Below are 15991 nucleotides of genomic sequence, written 5' to 3'. Positions count from 1 at the left end.
CTGTAATTTATCACTGCTCATGCAGAATCATATTACTGCCTGACCAAAAAATGTAATGTGATTACAGTAGCAAGTTACACCTAGCACTAATAGATGTGTGAAAACATCTGTCCAGTCCTTCAGTGTGCAAAGCAAATGATGGAACGACAAAAGGTTTAGTGTTTGTTTATCTTTGAAACTGTTTTTAATGCAAAAGAAATTCAGTTCACGTCAGTTCTATTTCTACAGTACCAATTCTCCACAACAGTCGCCTCAAGGCGCTTTATGTTGTAGGTAAAGACCCGACAATGTTAGAAAGAAACTCCAACAATCGCATTAAAGCCTGTGAGCAAGCACCTGGTGACAGTGGGAAGGGAAAACTCCCTTTTAACAGGAAGAAACTTCACATACATACAGACAAAATTTCTCCTGTATTTTTATGGTTTTAACTAAGGGCTGACTTTGTCAGTAATGCGCCATCAAATAAAAGAAGGCAGCACACAAACAATGGCAGCTGTGTGCTGTGAACCAGTTACTGTCTCTGAAACTCCGTCATGTATCGTTAAAGACTTTTAAACCAACTCTACATGTACACAAATACAGTTTTCATGAGGAATTCAAAAAAGATAAAAGCAAGAACTTCCTAATAAATTACTCCACCTTTGCAACACCACAACTCAGAGCAAAATCACCTGGGAATGCGGTCGCTGCTGACGCTGTTTTATAAACACAGAAGATCCAGTTGTTCATCTAAAGTTCGTCCTTCTCCTCTCCCGGGCAGTAGCATGCTGCCCTCTGGCTGTTCATGTACGGTCTGCAGCCTAAAGTCCACACTGTGTTGAAGAAGGTGTCTGCTACAGTCTCACACGCTGAGAAATAAGAAACAGGACAGCACAGGATCAACAGAAGCTGACGTTCTCGGATTACAGTCAGAGATCAGTGATTAAAATATCACGAAGAAGAACATGACGGTGCATGAAAGGAAGGTTAAAATATTACTGACTTTCCACTTTGGACACGAAGCCGAGGCTCTTCTTGAGGTCCGAGCAGATGCTGTGGAGGCACCAGCGGAACTTGGAGTCGCAGCGATACTTGTTGGAGCCGCAGGTGTCGTAACACATATCCAGCTGATTGCAGCACTTAGTCATGGCAGGGATGCCCATGTCCATCTGACACACAGCAGGAAAGATCAATGTGTTTGTGTACAAGTGCATTATTAGCATTATTAGCTCCATCAGAAATAGGTTTGTTGTTTGTTCTGAGATCAGGTTTTATTTGGTTTTCATCGGACGAATTTTTACAGCTCTGCTGTCGCCTCTCTGTGTGGACTTTTTGTGTACTTTTTTATTACATAAACAAAGTAATATTTCTTTAGTAAACACCTCAGATGCTTTTAGGTTGAGTGCCTTTATTAAAGGTGGAGTTCACCCTATTTTTCCTCCAGTCTACTTGCATACACTCCTGTTTTTCCCAAGTTCTCCTGGATTTTAAAAGCATCTCCCACAGCCTCCTGCTTTGCTGTTCCCTCGTGGAAACTCCACTAATTAATAGCTGTAATATACAGTAGGTGTTGGCATGTATGTAGTGCATGCCTGTTTCTATACAGATGTGCATATAATACTTTGCAGACAGAGCCTTCCTCCTGTCTTAACTGCTGTCACTTCATCACTTCACTTCTTTACTTAGAAGACACAGTAAAGATGTAGACTTTAGCAGACACCAATAAATAAATAAATAATGCTGAACTGAGCGTCATGCGTCGCTCGAGTTGTTTTCTTGAGTAGAGCTGAGCAGACATTTAGCTCCCAGAATCAATAAGCTAACAGTGTAAAAATCACAAGTCTCCTGTTTCCAGCTGTGCTGAAGTAACATAACAAGCTGGAAGCAATTTTTCATCAAAACGAGGTTTCCTCCGAGCTGCACAAATGAACACAGCGTTGTAAAAGAACAGGGATAAGACAAAATATTAACTGTACACAGCTCAGTTATGGAAAAAGTCACATATTTTTGTTTTATTACCAATAATACCCAGAAACCCGCTCCTGGAGTTTGAAACCTAAACGTGTGCTCTTTTTAATTTAAGGTTTGCTCTCTTGCTGTTTGTTCATCTGTTTTGGTGCCTGCCCCACCGCGCGGAGCTCAATCCTAAGATATGTACGAGCAACACGCTAACAATGTTTCTAAAATCATGTCCTGGTTACTGAAAACAATAAAATGTGTAGAAACAGAGCAGAGGCTCCTAACGTTCAAGATTCACAGAGAGACACATGAAGTCTAAAGAAGACGAAGCTCCAGCAGCTCTTGAAACTGGCTCATTACTCTCTATGGGGCCTCGATTGTCCTCCACCCAAACTCTATAAGCGCCTTGTGAAGATGGATCCAGCTTTTCATAACAGTATTGATGATTTCCAAATAAATTTGCTCTAAACAGACAGAAGAGACCTACCCCTTCTGGAATAGGAAGACCGAAGAAGTAGGAGCTACATCCATTTGGTTCTGGCATCTGGTAGCTCGAACGAGGAACAGGAGCTTTACCTGAGGGAGAAATAGCAATTAATAAATAAATTGATTAAAATTAATTAAAATGTAGGTCACGTTTTGCAACAGGCCAGCAGGACTGTGCTGGGCTCTGGTTGATACCCCCGTGGATTTAAAATAGATCCATGTTTGCACATAGATGATATGTTGCACATCACTTGATGTTTGACCCAGTCAGCACATAAAACCTCTCCTATCAGAGTTCACAGTCCATTTCCAGGCTCAGATAACAACCACGACAAATATCAGAGTGTACAAGACCTTTCTGAATAAATCCCATTAGCTCCGAGAGAAGGAGGTGATCAAGAAGTTATCAGGTGAGATAACTGACAGAGTGACAGAGGAGGATCTGCAAAAGCTGTGCGTACATACTTACTAACTGGGCACATTTGTAATCAGCTGATTTGTGTTTATTAGAAATAGCATAAGCTGATTACTGGGATTACTGGAATCATGATCGTATTCATAAAGGGTTCAGTTTTAGGGCATTCTTACAATTAAGAGAGCTGGCTGTTCAAAGGTGAAGAGCGGCTTTGTTCAAGCTTTAAATATTAAATGCTTCAAAAAAGGAGGCAGAGTTCGTTTAAGACCGTTGTCTACTTGCTCGAGACAGAGACTCTCCAACATGCAAGGGTGTAAGAACGTGGGGCGCCAGTCTGAAACAATCTCAGAGTAATGTACACAACATAAAATCTTGAAGACTCAGATTATCATTAAAACATTCAGAGAATAAGGAGGGAAGGGGCAAAGCTGAACATCATCTGCTGTCTTCTTTGGGACAGAGCACGTTTGAAATGGACTGAGGCCAAGATAAAAACTCTTCTGTGGTCAGATTCATCAAAATGTGACATTATTTTTAGAAAACATGGATGCCGTGTCCTCCACACTATAGAGGACAGGACTGTCTGGTTTGTTCAGCCATCAGTGCTCAGTCCTAAAGCCTGCATCTCTGATGCTCGGGTGCATCAGTGGCTTTGGATCTGGCAGCTTGCACATCTGGAAATGCACCATGAATACTGAAAGGTATCGACAGGTTACAGAGAAACACATGCTCCCCCATCAGGATGACGCCCTTTTTCAGGGAAGGCCAAGCATATTTCAGCAAAACAACACTAAACCACAAGCTGTTCCAGCAGCATGGCTTCGGGTGCTGAACTGCTAACCTTTCTATGATTTGTTCCTGCCACCAAATTAACATGAACGTAACATTTTTCTCAAAATGTTGCATTTTGTCAGTTTAAAAATGTGTAACGTTCAGCGTCAAATGTTCTATTCTGAATATAATAGGAGTTTATGAGACTTACAAATCCTTCCATTCTCTTGTTATGTACACTTTACACAGCTTTTCAAACTTTTTCAGGATCGGGGATTTAACTTGCTGCTCGTCACAGACCGCAGATGAGGGATGACATCATACAGAGCCAGCAGTAGAAAAAAAGCTGCCTGAAACTGAATGTTTAGAGCAGCCTGAAGCGTTTTATATTTACTGACCTCGTAATTTGAAACTCTGACCATTTCCAGTGCAGGTATCTAGCTTTGCTGTTTATCAATAATTTTATTTATGTATGCTTTTTATTATAAAGGCCCTACAATAATACAAACACAGATGCATACATGGCCTTATACCAGATTACGTAATACCACATGTTCACCTAGCAGACCTACCATATCTGCAGCGGTATTGGCACACTCCGTCACGTCCGCCCATGAACTCCAGCATGGAGTCAAAGTATCCGCCGACAGCCTCAAAGCTGTCGCGGAGGGTCCCTAGTCCCCAGTCCCCATCTTCATCCTCTCCCTGTGTGCTGTCAGCTGCTTGGCCCTGTGCAGGTGGTGCATTTGCTGGGTCTCCGGCCTCCTGACTGAGAGCGCTGTGGATGAACAGGCCCAGCAGGAGCAGCAGGACGGGAGCGAGAAGAGCCCAGCGGGTCATCCTGTGATACAGGCAGCTCAGTGTGAACAGAGAGTTCAGAGAGTGAGGGAGCGACACTCAGTGAGGTAATACTGAAACTGTGTGCGTGACCTGAACTTTAAACCTGACTCAGGGACGGCCTCATATGTGGAGGAACAAAGTCCGGCTTCTATCTCATCTTTTTAGCATATCTGAACTTGAGCTGTTCCTGTTGACGGATGACAAAGTGCGTTTGTTCAGTAGCTCACACAAGGTGATCCAATCACACACAAAGCAGACACATTGCATTGACAATCCAACACAATGGGCAGCACACTGAACACATTTTATAAGTGGTCAGAAACTTGTAAATAACTCATGAAAGAACAAAGTTACGTTGAAACCAAGCACACCATTGTTTTTCTTGTGACATTACCAATAAGTTTGATGTGTCACGTGGCCCTCTTCCTATTGAAAAAAACAACAGTTGTATCCAAGATGGCCGACTTCTAAATGGCCATCTTTCCTGCTCTCTTGATTTCCCAACCTGCTGGACTCCTTGAACCTCTGAGACCAGGGTTGGACCAATTAAACTGAATTGTCAACTATCTTACATACTTCATAACATCATGGTTTTAATAATGTATCTTACATTTAAAAAAAAAAAGTAACAAAGGTGGATAACTCAGGTTGCACTGATTGTTTATTTCAGTATCACTCTGTGAGAGACAGTCTCACACACTTGGCTTGGTATTTTATATTATTGTCCGATCAAATATGGTAAATAACTTCAAAAAATGCGCTGTTATCAAGCGAGAATCCAAAAAGTTTCAGGGCTGTGCCATCACTGCAAGGTTTAACACGAGACGATACAAATCTTCACCGCTAGGCGGCGACAAGCGTCCGTAGCGTTAACCCAATGACCCTGTCGTATGGAAGTGACGTGGAGTGACGTAAATATCGAACACGGAATTAAATGTTTTTTTTTGTTTTTTTTTACACGGAATTAAACGTGAACGGCTGAATAACGTCCCGTCATGTACACAAGCGAAACCCCGATCGCTGGAGCGACCTCTGATAAAGTGATCCGCGTGACGGCGTAAAGTGAAAGACGTTTATTTCCTGTTTGTGTTTGTTTTTCGATATCGGACCTTTATGACTCCGGACCGAGCTCTGTACACACAGAGACGCACATTACTAGGAGTAAGATGGCTTTTGCGAACCTGTTCTCGAGGCTCTCCGCTGTGGATGAAGGAGTGAAGAGTGCGGGTCAGCCTGCCGTCACGCAGCGGTACTTAATGAAAGTTTACCGGGGTTAGATCTGTTTTTATGGCCTCCTCTTCATCACTCACTCTCTCTGTTTGGCAGGAATGAGCCTGGGGGAGGTGGGAGAAAGAGGAAAACTCAGTGCGAGCTGTTTGGATCTCACAAAAAGGTGAGCTAACCTTGGCATTAAGGTTTGACATAACACATTAAAACAATATATTTTAGTTTGTCATAGTTTGTGTTCAACCCATCCTGTCTCTACGACAGCCAATCATAAGAGAGTTGCTTAAAAACAGGAGGGCCAGTGTCAGATAAGCGCTGTTTCTTTTAATGTATCATGATGTAGATGTGTTCGCTTCATCAATCGGTGACCTCCAGCTTCCACTGGTGGGTTTGGCATCAAAGTGTTGGGGGGTTAGTATCAAATGTGTGGTAGCTGGGATGAAAATTAGCTGCTCCTTCATGAGTAAGGGGAAGAGAAGACAGGAGATGAATTGGGGAAGCACTGGCAGTGATGCTGGGACAGCTGTGCTGTGGGTAGTGCCTGAAGGAGTGGTGGAAAGGAGCTTCTTGAAGAGTGTCTGGTTTGCATGATCTCTCGCTGTTCAACAACATGCAGGATAAGGGAAGAGCTTGAAGAGTGCTATAATGTGAACATTTGGTGTAAAACTCTACCAACCTACCTGCTGTGGTGAGCCTTTGTGGCCAAGGAGCAGCCGGTAGCTGCTAATAAAATAAAATGTAGAACTTTTATTTTGTTTTACATCAAATTTTTACGTGTTTATTTTTCTGCAGAAGCCGTGTGTCCAAGCCCAGGGACCCAGAACTCGAAGTAACGGCAAAGCTGATAACACAAAGGACAAAGTGTGTTTAATGCAGAACAGCGATGGTGAGCAAAGACTGAGCAAAGGCTTCAGTAACAGAGGCCGTCAATCTCAAAGGCAGAAACATCTGAAGAAGAAGGATGGACAGAAAGATCCATATCAGCACAAGGAGGGACGGAGAGGGAGATTTTCCCGTGGACACGGAAGACCGATGTCTGGAAGAGGTGGGAGAGGCGGAAGAGGACATGAAAATGACATGATGGTAAGCAAGACTCCAGGATGGCTTTAATTACAAACGCCATCCACCATCAGCTGGTTAGAGCTGCAGCAGCTTGAGTTTATGATGGATTGGCTCGCCAGTTCATGTCACGCCATCAGTACAAACAGATACTTGGATCCTTCGGCGTTAGCTGGAATATTTATTGAAGCGGACACATTAATTCAAGTAATCCTTCAGTGGAAGCAAATTTAACTCGTCTCCTTTCTTTTAGGACTTTCAAGTGAAGCCAAGGTTCATGACTCAGGAGTTCAAGGACCAGAATGCGCTGTTGGTGGACGGGCGGTTACTTTGTCGACATTTTCTTTACGGACGATGCCTAAAGGCAGGTTGCATCACAGCTGGTTATTTAACTTTACCCGAATCTCTTTTTTCAGACTGCAAAAATGAAAAATGTGCTTTCTTTCCTTTCCTGGATACAGGCTGAGAGTTGCCAGCTGGAGCATATTCAGGGTTACAACGATCTCATCAAAGAAGTCTGTAAATTTTACATCCAAGGCTTCTGCACAAAAGGGGAGAGCTGTCCGTACATGCACAATATCCTTTGATATACTGTTGTAAGCTGCCACAAACACATCGCGTTAACCAAATGAAAGCGGAGGTTGTTGGCTGTCTTGTATTTCCTATACCAAGCTGCACAGTCGTTTCCTTGCAAGTTTTTCCATAGAAAAGGAAAATGCTATCAAGGAGAAGACTGCAAGTTTTCTCACGAGCCGCTTACTGACGTCACAGGAAAACTGTTGGATGAGGTGTGCATGGAGAAGTCAGGCATGAAAATGGTCTCAGAACGTTTTGCATGCATTGCTTTGTGCTGAAATCAAATGTAAATGCTTTGCTTCTTTTCACTGCAGTTATTAAAATGGCAACGTGACCTCTCTGAGCTTGCAAAAAAAGCTGAGCAGGAGCCTCTGGGACAGCCGGCGAGCGAAGAGGAGGCAGGAATGACAGAAACAAACGGGACCCCCAGTGTTTTCATGGACCCGCTCAGGTATGCACCTCTGAATTTAAACATGTCCTCATCCTCACGTGCAGCAAGTGTAATTGAAGGATTAGTTCATGAATATGAGACCGACGACACAGAAGATGGGCTTTTATGTGCAGGCATAGACTGTACATAAAAGATGGATTACATTTTCTCTGGACTACAGAGCAGCAGACATTAATCTGAGCACGACTCGCTGCTGTATTCTAAGAGGAACTTAAGTTGTTACGATGCTTTTAGCCTTTAATGGGAATTTTTCTGATAATCCATGCACGTTACCTTCACTGGACATTTTTATTTTTCAGGCCTAACTTTTACCGCAGCGCAGATGCAGCTACAGAGGGGGAACCCTCAGTACACCAGATACAAGAAATGGCCACAGTTACAGATGAAGCTGTTCTTCGGTGTGCAGCAGACACCGCCCGACCTCACAGCCCTTCATCAACCAGCAGTAACTGCCCGGAGCCAGTTTGTTATTCAGTGGAAGCCATGCTTGGACCTCAGCTGTACAGGTCTTTCCCTAGCTTCTATAATACTCCTGAAAGCAAAGAATCTACTACCCCTTCTGCCGCTGAGACCACCTCCGAGGCCACTTTAGGCTCCACGACACAAAAGGAAGTTCCCTATTCTGTTGATGCTGTCCTCAGGTCCTTAAAATCAGTGGAAAATTACACCCTTGGTCAAAGACTCACTGCTTCAAGTGTAAAAACTGAGGAAATCCAGGATCCTCTCTTAAGTTCACAACATCAAGTACAAAAAGTCTCACTGAGTATCAAACATGAGCCAAACAAACCCTTCAAGAAAATGTACAAGAGCCTGTCTTCCCTACAAGTGCACGACAGCCTGATTTCTAGCTCTGATCTTATTCTTTCCTCTGGTACTCAGCAATGTGGAGCTATACCAGAGTCCCTGAAATCTGCTGAAATGGCTTTTCATGAAGTTAAACTGGAGCATTTGCTGCATCCTGTTATAGATGAAGATAATCCTGCATCTTCCAAAAGCAAATCGGACATGAATGAAAGCTCACAGCTTCCTACAGATAACACCCGTCCTCCTAAACATCTCTCGGGTATTTCTACCTCTTCAGGCGTCTCAGAGTTTAAAAGCAGAACTTCTGCTCCTGTCGAGCCTGCAGATGGCTCCATTAAGACGAGTGACTCTGCAAACGTTGCCGTTCACCATTTTGCAGCAAAGCAGCTTGCTGAGATCCCTCGGTACCCAAGAAAGACCAAATCTGTCGGTGCACAGAAACGCTGTTCTGCTAAAATGTCACCGGAGTGCAGCGGGAAGACTCCAACTCTATCCGATTGTTCAGCTGGACGTAAAAAGACTCAGAAAATCCCCTTCAGTTGCCTTTTTAAAAACCCAATCGCTGAGAGCGTGACACCGACACCTGACCCAGCGAGAGCCTCACAGCCTGCACATTTCACCAGCAAAGAAGGACATTTAAAAACTGAAGTCAAACCTGAGAAAACCTCCGCTGCTTCCTTCCTCAGCCTTTTTGCAAACCCCCTCTCTGAGACTTTGAGTTTGCCTCCCTGCAGTCAGGCGTCAGCTGAAAGTCCTTTTCAAAGCGTTTCTAATGTAGAGTTGGCTCCTTCGTGCGAGGTCCAAACTGATGTCAAACAAAGTCCTGATAGTTGCTCCACAACCTCTGAAGCTGAGCCTGATCCTGTGAAGCAGCCAGCAGATCCAGCTTGCAGCATCGTGCAGGATTCAATCAAGGAGACTTCCTCCAGTCCAGCTCCGGGTGGTCCGAATCCATCTGAAACTCTGGCACAGCAGCAGCTGCCTCACGTCTCATCGCCCACAAGTAAGGATGCGCTCTACACGTACAAAAATGTCTAATGTCCATTTGTGTGTCTGAAATGTGCTCTTAACGCCTGCCATAGGAGCGCCTAAGGGTTCAGTCCTGAAATCCCTGTTTGTGAGCCTGAGCCCATACCAGGAGGATGCAGAGCAGCGGGGCGGCATTCAGATCAGTGGTGCGCCGTTTATTCACGCCCGATGCAGATGGCTCCATTAAATACTTTAAATAAAATTTTAGTGGAATGAAACAGAAATCTGTTTTTTTTTTTTTTTTTTTTTTTGTTTTAAATTTCAGAACTAGAAATGAACAACAAAGGTCGCGTCGGGCACACTTTTGGAAAACAACAGCACGAAGAAAAGAAGCATCGGGTACGTGAATGCATGTTTAACATAAAACAGTTTAGGTTTAGGCCACGCCCCCAAACTGAGCAGAAAGAAGAAGAAGAAGCAGAAAGAATCTGCTGTTTTCAAAGAATCAGGGTCAGTTCAAACTGTACTTCTTTATCTGCAAGACTGTTAGTGTGGAAGAGAAGTAGATGCTCTCTTCAGCCTCATCAGCCTCCACAGGCAGTAATTCTTTACATCGACAAGGTTCCCGAGAGTTCTTCAAAAGTTTTAAAGCCTGAAAAATCAACAAAATTAAGAGCATAAAATGACTTAAATTTCCCATAAATTTGATGAAAGACTATATTTTCGAGACTGGTAGGAAGAAAATGCAGCTTTTAACTTAAGTTTCGTTACTGCTCACATTTATTGTCTGTTTATTCTCAGTGGTGATTGTACACATTTATCTGTTTTAAGATTTAGGTACGTATGCATTAAGCTAATCGAATAATTGGAGAGAAAAATACAAAATAAAAATGTGACAAATTGGTCACAATGGGCTGGCACGGCTGCAGGGCCAACTGTTCAAAATCCAAAAAGGTTTCACCTTTCAGATTATTGTTCATCGGCAGTCAAATATAATACTGCATTTCAGCATTGTTTGGTTAGTATTTTTCAAATGGTGAGGGGCCCTGTTTGGAGTTGGTGGTGTAATCCGGTCTTGGTTTGTTAGTTACTGCTGTAAAAAAGCAGTTTGGCCTCTGAAGTCTGTTTATTTCAGCGGTTTAGTGTTCGTGTGAGAGTTTTTACACAGACACTGATCAGAGATGATTTACACCTGAATATTGTGAGTTTTTCTATTTATTTCTTTGTGCTCTGCTCCTCAGACGTCCAGCAGTCGGCCCACCGTGAAGGCGTCTGCACGCTCAACAGACGACCAGCTTTCTTTTCAAACTCCTCAGAACTCCTCAGAGGTAACAGCTGGGCCGACCCTCAGCAGTCCAGGTGTGACCGAACCTCAGGTTAGAAACTCTGGCACGTACAAGCTGCCACTGGAACCAGCAACACCGGAGATCAACCACCACACCGACCCGAGAGAGATGCACTGCTCTAGGAAAGAAAAGAGGGGGCGTGGGAGGGTGGGGGTGACTCCACTGAAGGACCTTTTTAAGACTCTGGGCAGCGCTGTTTTCCACCTGGGACGTTAACGTTGGGTTTCCTCTGTTAGATGCAATCATAGCGAAAATCATACTAGTGATGGGACTGTGAGTGTGCACTAAACTGCACGTTTGCTTGTTCATCCATGCATCACCAAAGTTTTGACTAAATCACATCGGTGCATCAAACCAGATTACCAGTGTTTGCACAGTCCTGTCAGTCTTTTGGGGTTTTTTTTGAAAATGACACCAAAACTGACACTTTTTTCCTGCAGTGCTTTTTTATTTTTTGCTTTGTGATCAGTCACGTAACTGTGTTCAGCATCTGACACATTTAAGTAAATCCTGTGTTTTAACAGGCTCATTGTGTGTTATTTTCTTTCAACGGTTTTATATATTCCTGTGACTTAAATTTAGCTCACTGTAGAGATTTTTTATTAAAAACATGTTTATTTTAATTAAATAACCCCAAACACTCATTTGTGCCTCAAACGTTTCGGTAAAGGTGTAAAATCTTCTACTTTGATACTGTAAGTAAACTTTATGCATATATTCCAAATTGTCTGATGTTTAGCATTTGTTGTTTCCATTTTCAGTGAATATTTGCCAGTTTTTTAAAAGTTTTTTTCACAAATAAAATGTTGACAGCATTAGTTCAGGTCATGATTCAGGAAGCGTAAAAAAGAGATGAACATCTATGCAACTAAGTGCATAGTTAAATGAAAAAACATACATAAAACACGTGTTCATATGGGTATTCTTGGTGGAAGACATTTTTCTCCCTTCTGGAGGATTCTTCATTCAATCCTAACGATCGTTGCAGGTAAAATAAATAAAATGAAGCTCATTAATCTTTAAACCCAGCTTGTCATCCAGTACTGAAGATAGCCAAGTGGAACAGGAACATGACTAACACCAGGGTGGCGGTGGATCAAATCTGGGTGCTGATTATCAAAGCAGACAACCACATGTGCTTCTACAACACAAACATGGGGAACAAGTCTAAATAAAATTATAATAAAAGGTAAAATTTAAAGGAATAAATAAAAGGTACAAACAAATTCCCAAGATATGGAAGTAAAAAAAGGTAAATGGGAAATGCCAAGCAAGATAAGGGTGGAAAAATAAGAACGAACAAAACAAAATGAAAAATCCTCAAGGTAAGGTTAACGTTTTATTTAGTGCACAAACAGTTTTTCCGTTTTTATATTGAGAGGCAGGAACTGACACGTTTATGCTTTAGAGTTCAGATTTTCAGCGACAGTAGCTGACTGTGGCCACAAGATGACAGTAATGTTAATGCATAGAAACAGGCCAGGAGCTTAGTGACAGTGCTGTGTGATGTGACAGGCTTTGATATGTTTTATTTTATTGTTTTTGGATTTGACAAGACAAACGTTTAAACACATCAGCAGAGTGTCTCTGTGAAACAACGATAGATTCTGGTTAACTGAAGGCCCAGGCTGCTGATAGCTTCTCATGATGTTTCTTCCTCACTCTCTGTGTGTTTACACACCTCTCAGCTTTTAATTATGAGTCATTATTAATCTCCGGCTCTCTTCCACAGCACGTCTTTTGTCCTTCCCTCCTTCCCTCACCCACAGCTGGTCACAGCAGCTGGCTGCCCCTCCCTGAGCCTGGTTGTGCTGGAGGCTTCTTCCTGTTGAAGGAGAGCTTTTCCTTCCAACTGTTGCCATGTGCTTGTTAATGGGAGATAGTTTTTATTGTTGGGGTGTTCTCTGCATTCATCTCTATTTTGTGCAGAGTCTTTGTGGGCTTTAGGTGACTGTTGCTGTGATTATGTGGGGTGTAAATAAAACAAAACTGAATCTAAATTAAATAACTAAAAATTAGGAAAGAACGAATTGAAAAGTTTTACATTTAAAGACAAAGTTATTTCTCATTGTTTTCATCAATAAGTCTTTTATTAATGATATAATTACTCCATGATAATAACATGTTTTTTACTTGCTAAAGATCAGAAATACGTTCTTGAACAGTTCAGCTCTCACTTCTTCTTCTGCATTATTTTTAAATGGGAATCTGTAAAAAGTTTAAAAAATAAATAAAACAGGTCAAACTTAAACCAGGTCAGAAAAAAGCTTCAAACCTCATATTAAATCCTACTAAATACTCTTGGTAAATATAATAGGACATGACTATAGCTGTATCTTTGGTTGTATACAATAAGCATGTAAATACAGACTGTACGGGCGACTGAACTTACCTCAAGGGCAGCCTCTCTTTCAGAGTCCACGCTCAGGACGGCGCTTGCGCTCTCGCTGTCAGGTTGAAGGAAGTTAAGTCTGATCCTGAGAGGTGTTGATGTGTCATCCACATAGTTCTGTAAGAAACAAAGTCGTTGTCATCATCAGGTTCAAAACTGCGGTAAAGTGAGCCGTCATTTGTGAGCCGCGGTCAAGCCAGCCGCCTCCTATCCGCCGCATAAATTTCCTTGCGCTTTTACACCAGTCTTTACGGTAGCGCCTTTTCGCTTTATATCCTGATTGAAAGCCTAGACTCGAACAGTCACACGCACACGCGCGCACACAAATTACAATGGAACAGCCCAATACAGCCATCGTGACAGTCTGGTTGCATATTCAAAAGTTCATTAAAAATCATTCTTAAAAGTTGATGCCAAGCTTTCAACACAATCCTCTTCTGGGACACCTACTTTACCTCTGGGCCAGGTTTTACCCAGATTTACTGTAATATTACTCAGAAATCACAGTAAACTCATATTCAGTGCAATACAGTCAATACACTACAATTATGTTTATTTCAAAAATTCATTAAAAATCATCCTGAGTAGTTGAGGTCCAACTTTCAACACATCCCTCCTCTGGGACACCTACTGTACCTGTGTGCCAAGTTTCAGCCAGATTCACTGTAAAATTCCTCAGAAATTAAAGGGTACTTGTATTCAATGCAATACAGCCAATACACTACAATTATGGAAATTTTCAAAAAGTCATTAAAAATCATCCTGAGTAGTTGAGGTCCAACTTTCAACACATCCCTCCTCTAGGACACCTACTGTACCAGTGTGCCAAGTTCCATCCAGATTCACTGTAATATTCCTCAGAAATTACAGGAAACTTGTATTCAATCTAATACAGTCAATACAATAGAATTATGTCAATTTTCAAAAATTCATTAAAAATCATCCATAGTAGTTGAGGTCCAACTTTCAACAGATTCCTTCTCTGGGACACCTACTGTACCTGTGTGTCAAGTTCCATCCAGATTCACTGTAATATTCCTCAGAAATTACAGGAAACTTGTATTCAATCTAATACAGTCAATACAATAGAATTATGTCAATATTCAAAAATTCATTAAAAATCATCCTGAGTAGTTGAGGTCCAACTTTCAACAGATTCCTTCTCCGGGACACCTACTGTACCTGTGTGCCAAGTTTCAGCCAGATTCACTGTAATATTCCACAGAAATTACAGGAAACTTTTATTCAATTTCACCGTCAAATTAATAAAGCTTCTCCGATTCTGATTTTTCTGTACATATGTAGGTTATGTATTTCAGAAATGTAAATAGAGCTTGTTCGTTTAGATTTTGTATTGCATTCTTTTTCATTTTAATACCTTTTCTAAAAAATTACACTAAGTTTAGAAAATAATGTGATTCTCGCAGTTTGGGTTTGTGACCCAACCCTTTTTGCATTAGTTTTGGTATTTGTTGATTAAGATTACTATTGATCAATGTATGTAATTCTTGTTTTTGCTGTTATTAGTTAGTACTTTTAATTTGGCGATACTTTGTTACGTTCTTCTAATTCTCCCTGACAGCTCATAGTTGCTCATTCTTTACTGCTTTGTTTAAATAGATCGTTTCGTGTCACCTACCATTACAATTCATTCCAATCGCCCTTGTTTGTTAATGTGAGGTATACATTCGTCATGTTTCCTGTTTTAAGAGTCTGTTTTCCTTTCTCATGTTCAAGTCTTGGGTGTACCCCTTAATATTTTATCTCATACTGCTGGTCGCCATCATGTTCAGGTCTGTAGTAGTGTTGACATAGTCACAGTAATATTAATAACAGTCGTATTTTAGTCTCGCCCATTTCAGGATTAATTACAGTTATTGTAACCTATTGCTTTTGCCTTGTTGTATGTTCAAGTTTCTTCCATCAGCCACAATAAAGGGCTCTCTTTTAGTTCATCACAGTTTTGTTGTTCTCTATGTCCTGCTTTTTAGTCTGCTTTTAAATTACATCATCTCACCCGCTGTATAGTAAGTAAAACATATTCCATTCTAAACCTTGTGGTAATCTTTAAGAACATATTTTTAAAAATTGAAACAAATTGAAAAATATTTTTTCAGAAGACTATTTGTAGTGGATTCATCTTATCAATGAAGTAGAGTTTCTGAGCAAATATAGATGTCTATGTTGTTGTTGGACCTCAACTACTCAGGATGATTTTTAATCAATTTTTGAAAATTGACATAATTGTAGTGTATTGGCTGTATTAGATTGTATATAAATGTCCTTTAATTTCTGAGGAATTTTACAGTAAATCTGGATGAACTTATGGGATATAAATGTCCTTTAATTTCTGAGGAATGTTAAAGTAAATCGGATGAAAAACGTGGCACACGGGTAGAGTAGGTGTCCCAGAGAAGGAAGCTGTTGAAAGTTGGACCTCAACTAGTCAGGAGGAGTTTTAATGAATTGCTGAAATTTCCCATAATTGTATTGACTGTATTGGGCTGTTCCATTGTAAATTTGTGTGCGCGCGTGCGCGTGCGCGTGGGATATAAAGCGAAAAGGCGCTACCGTAAAGACTGGTGTAAAAGCGCAAGGAAATTCATGCGGCGGATAGGAGGCGGCTGGCTTGACCGCGGCTCACAAATGACGGCTCACTTTACCGCGGTATTTCAAAGCCTAAAAATACTACGATGGTAACAAACTCAAGCACTGTT

General features: G+C 41.5%; 3 protein-coding genes across 10 annotated transcripts in view; 1 reads left to right on the top strand and 2 right to left on the bottom strand.

Annotated features, from left to right (window-relative positions):
* Window positions 1-223: 223 nt before the first annotated feature.
* The window catches only part of LOC120734581 (group XIIB secretory phospholipase A2-like protein), a 19285-nt gene continuing 3517 nt past the window's right edge, over window positions 224-15991 (bottom strand). Inside the window, exons 2-5 of one of the 2 annotated variants that reach the window (XM_040033452.1) lie at window positions 4183-4451; window positions 2426-2514; window positions 983-1148; window positions 224-848 (exon numbers count right to left, since the gene is read on the bottom strand). In XM_040033452.1, the coding sequence (XP_039889386.1) occupies window positions 730-848; window positions 983-1148; window positions 2426-2514; window positions 4183-4450 (642 nt within the window). In that variant the 5' untranslated portion in view covers window position 4451 and the 3' untranslated portion in view covers window positions 224-729. Of the gene's footprint in view, window positions 849-982; window positions 1149-2425; window positions 2515-4182; window positions 4477-15991 lie in introns of those variants that run through there. The other variant, XM_040033451.1, reaches the window with a different exon arrangement.
* Window positions 4410-11697, top strand: LOC120734576. 5 transcript variants are annotated; one of them, XM_040033439.1, is made up of 11 exons: window positions 4410-4515; window positions 5777-5843; window positions 6473-6760; window positions 6990-7100; window positions 7198-7312; window positions 7415-7524; window positions 7627-7763; window positions 8063-9570; window positions 9650-9742; window positions 9862-9935; window positions 10778-11697. In XM_040033439.1, exons 3-11 carry the CDS (start codon window positions 6548-6550, stop codon window positions 11096-11098), a joined length of 2682 nt encoding a protein of 893 aa, XP_039889373.1. In that variant the 5' UTR covers window positions 4410-4515; window positions 5777-5843; window positions 6473-6547; the 3' UTR covers window positions 11099-11697. The 5 variants fall into 5 exon arrangements, with proteins under 5 accessions (XP_039889373.1, XP_039889372.1, XP_039889374.1 ...); XM_040033438.1 differs by having other exon boundaries at window positions 6470-6760; XM_040033437.1 differs by lacking the exon at window positions 4410-4515 and adding an exon at window positions 4944-5699.
* The window catches only part of LOC120734577 (integrin alpha-L-like), a 23373-nt gene continuing 20332 nt past the window's right edge, over window positions 12951-15991 (bottom strand). For all 3 annotated transcript variants that reach the window (XM_040033441.1, XM_040033442.1, XM_040033443.1), the window contains exons 24-25: window positions 13275-13391; window positions 12951-13090 (exon numbers count right to left, since the gene is read on the bottom strand). In XM_040033441.1, the coding sequence (XP_039889375.1) occupies window positions 13079-13090; window positions 13275-13391 (129 nt within the window). In that variant the 3' untranslated portion in view covers window positions 12951-13078. The remainder of the gene's footprint in view (window positions 13091-13274; window positions 13392-15991) is intronic.

Source organism: Simochromis diagramma, unplaced genomic scaffold (genome assembly GCF_900408965.1).
Source record: "Simochromis diagramma unplaced genomic scaffold, fSimDia1.1 OVJJ01000571.1, whole genome shotgun sequence".
NCBI lineage: Eukaryota > Metazoa > Chordata > Actinopteri > Cichliformes > Cichlidae > Simochromis > Simochromis diagramma.
The sequence above is the reverse complement of the archived record's forward strand: the minus strand, read 5'-3'. Positions and strand labels throughout refer to the sequence as shown.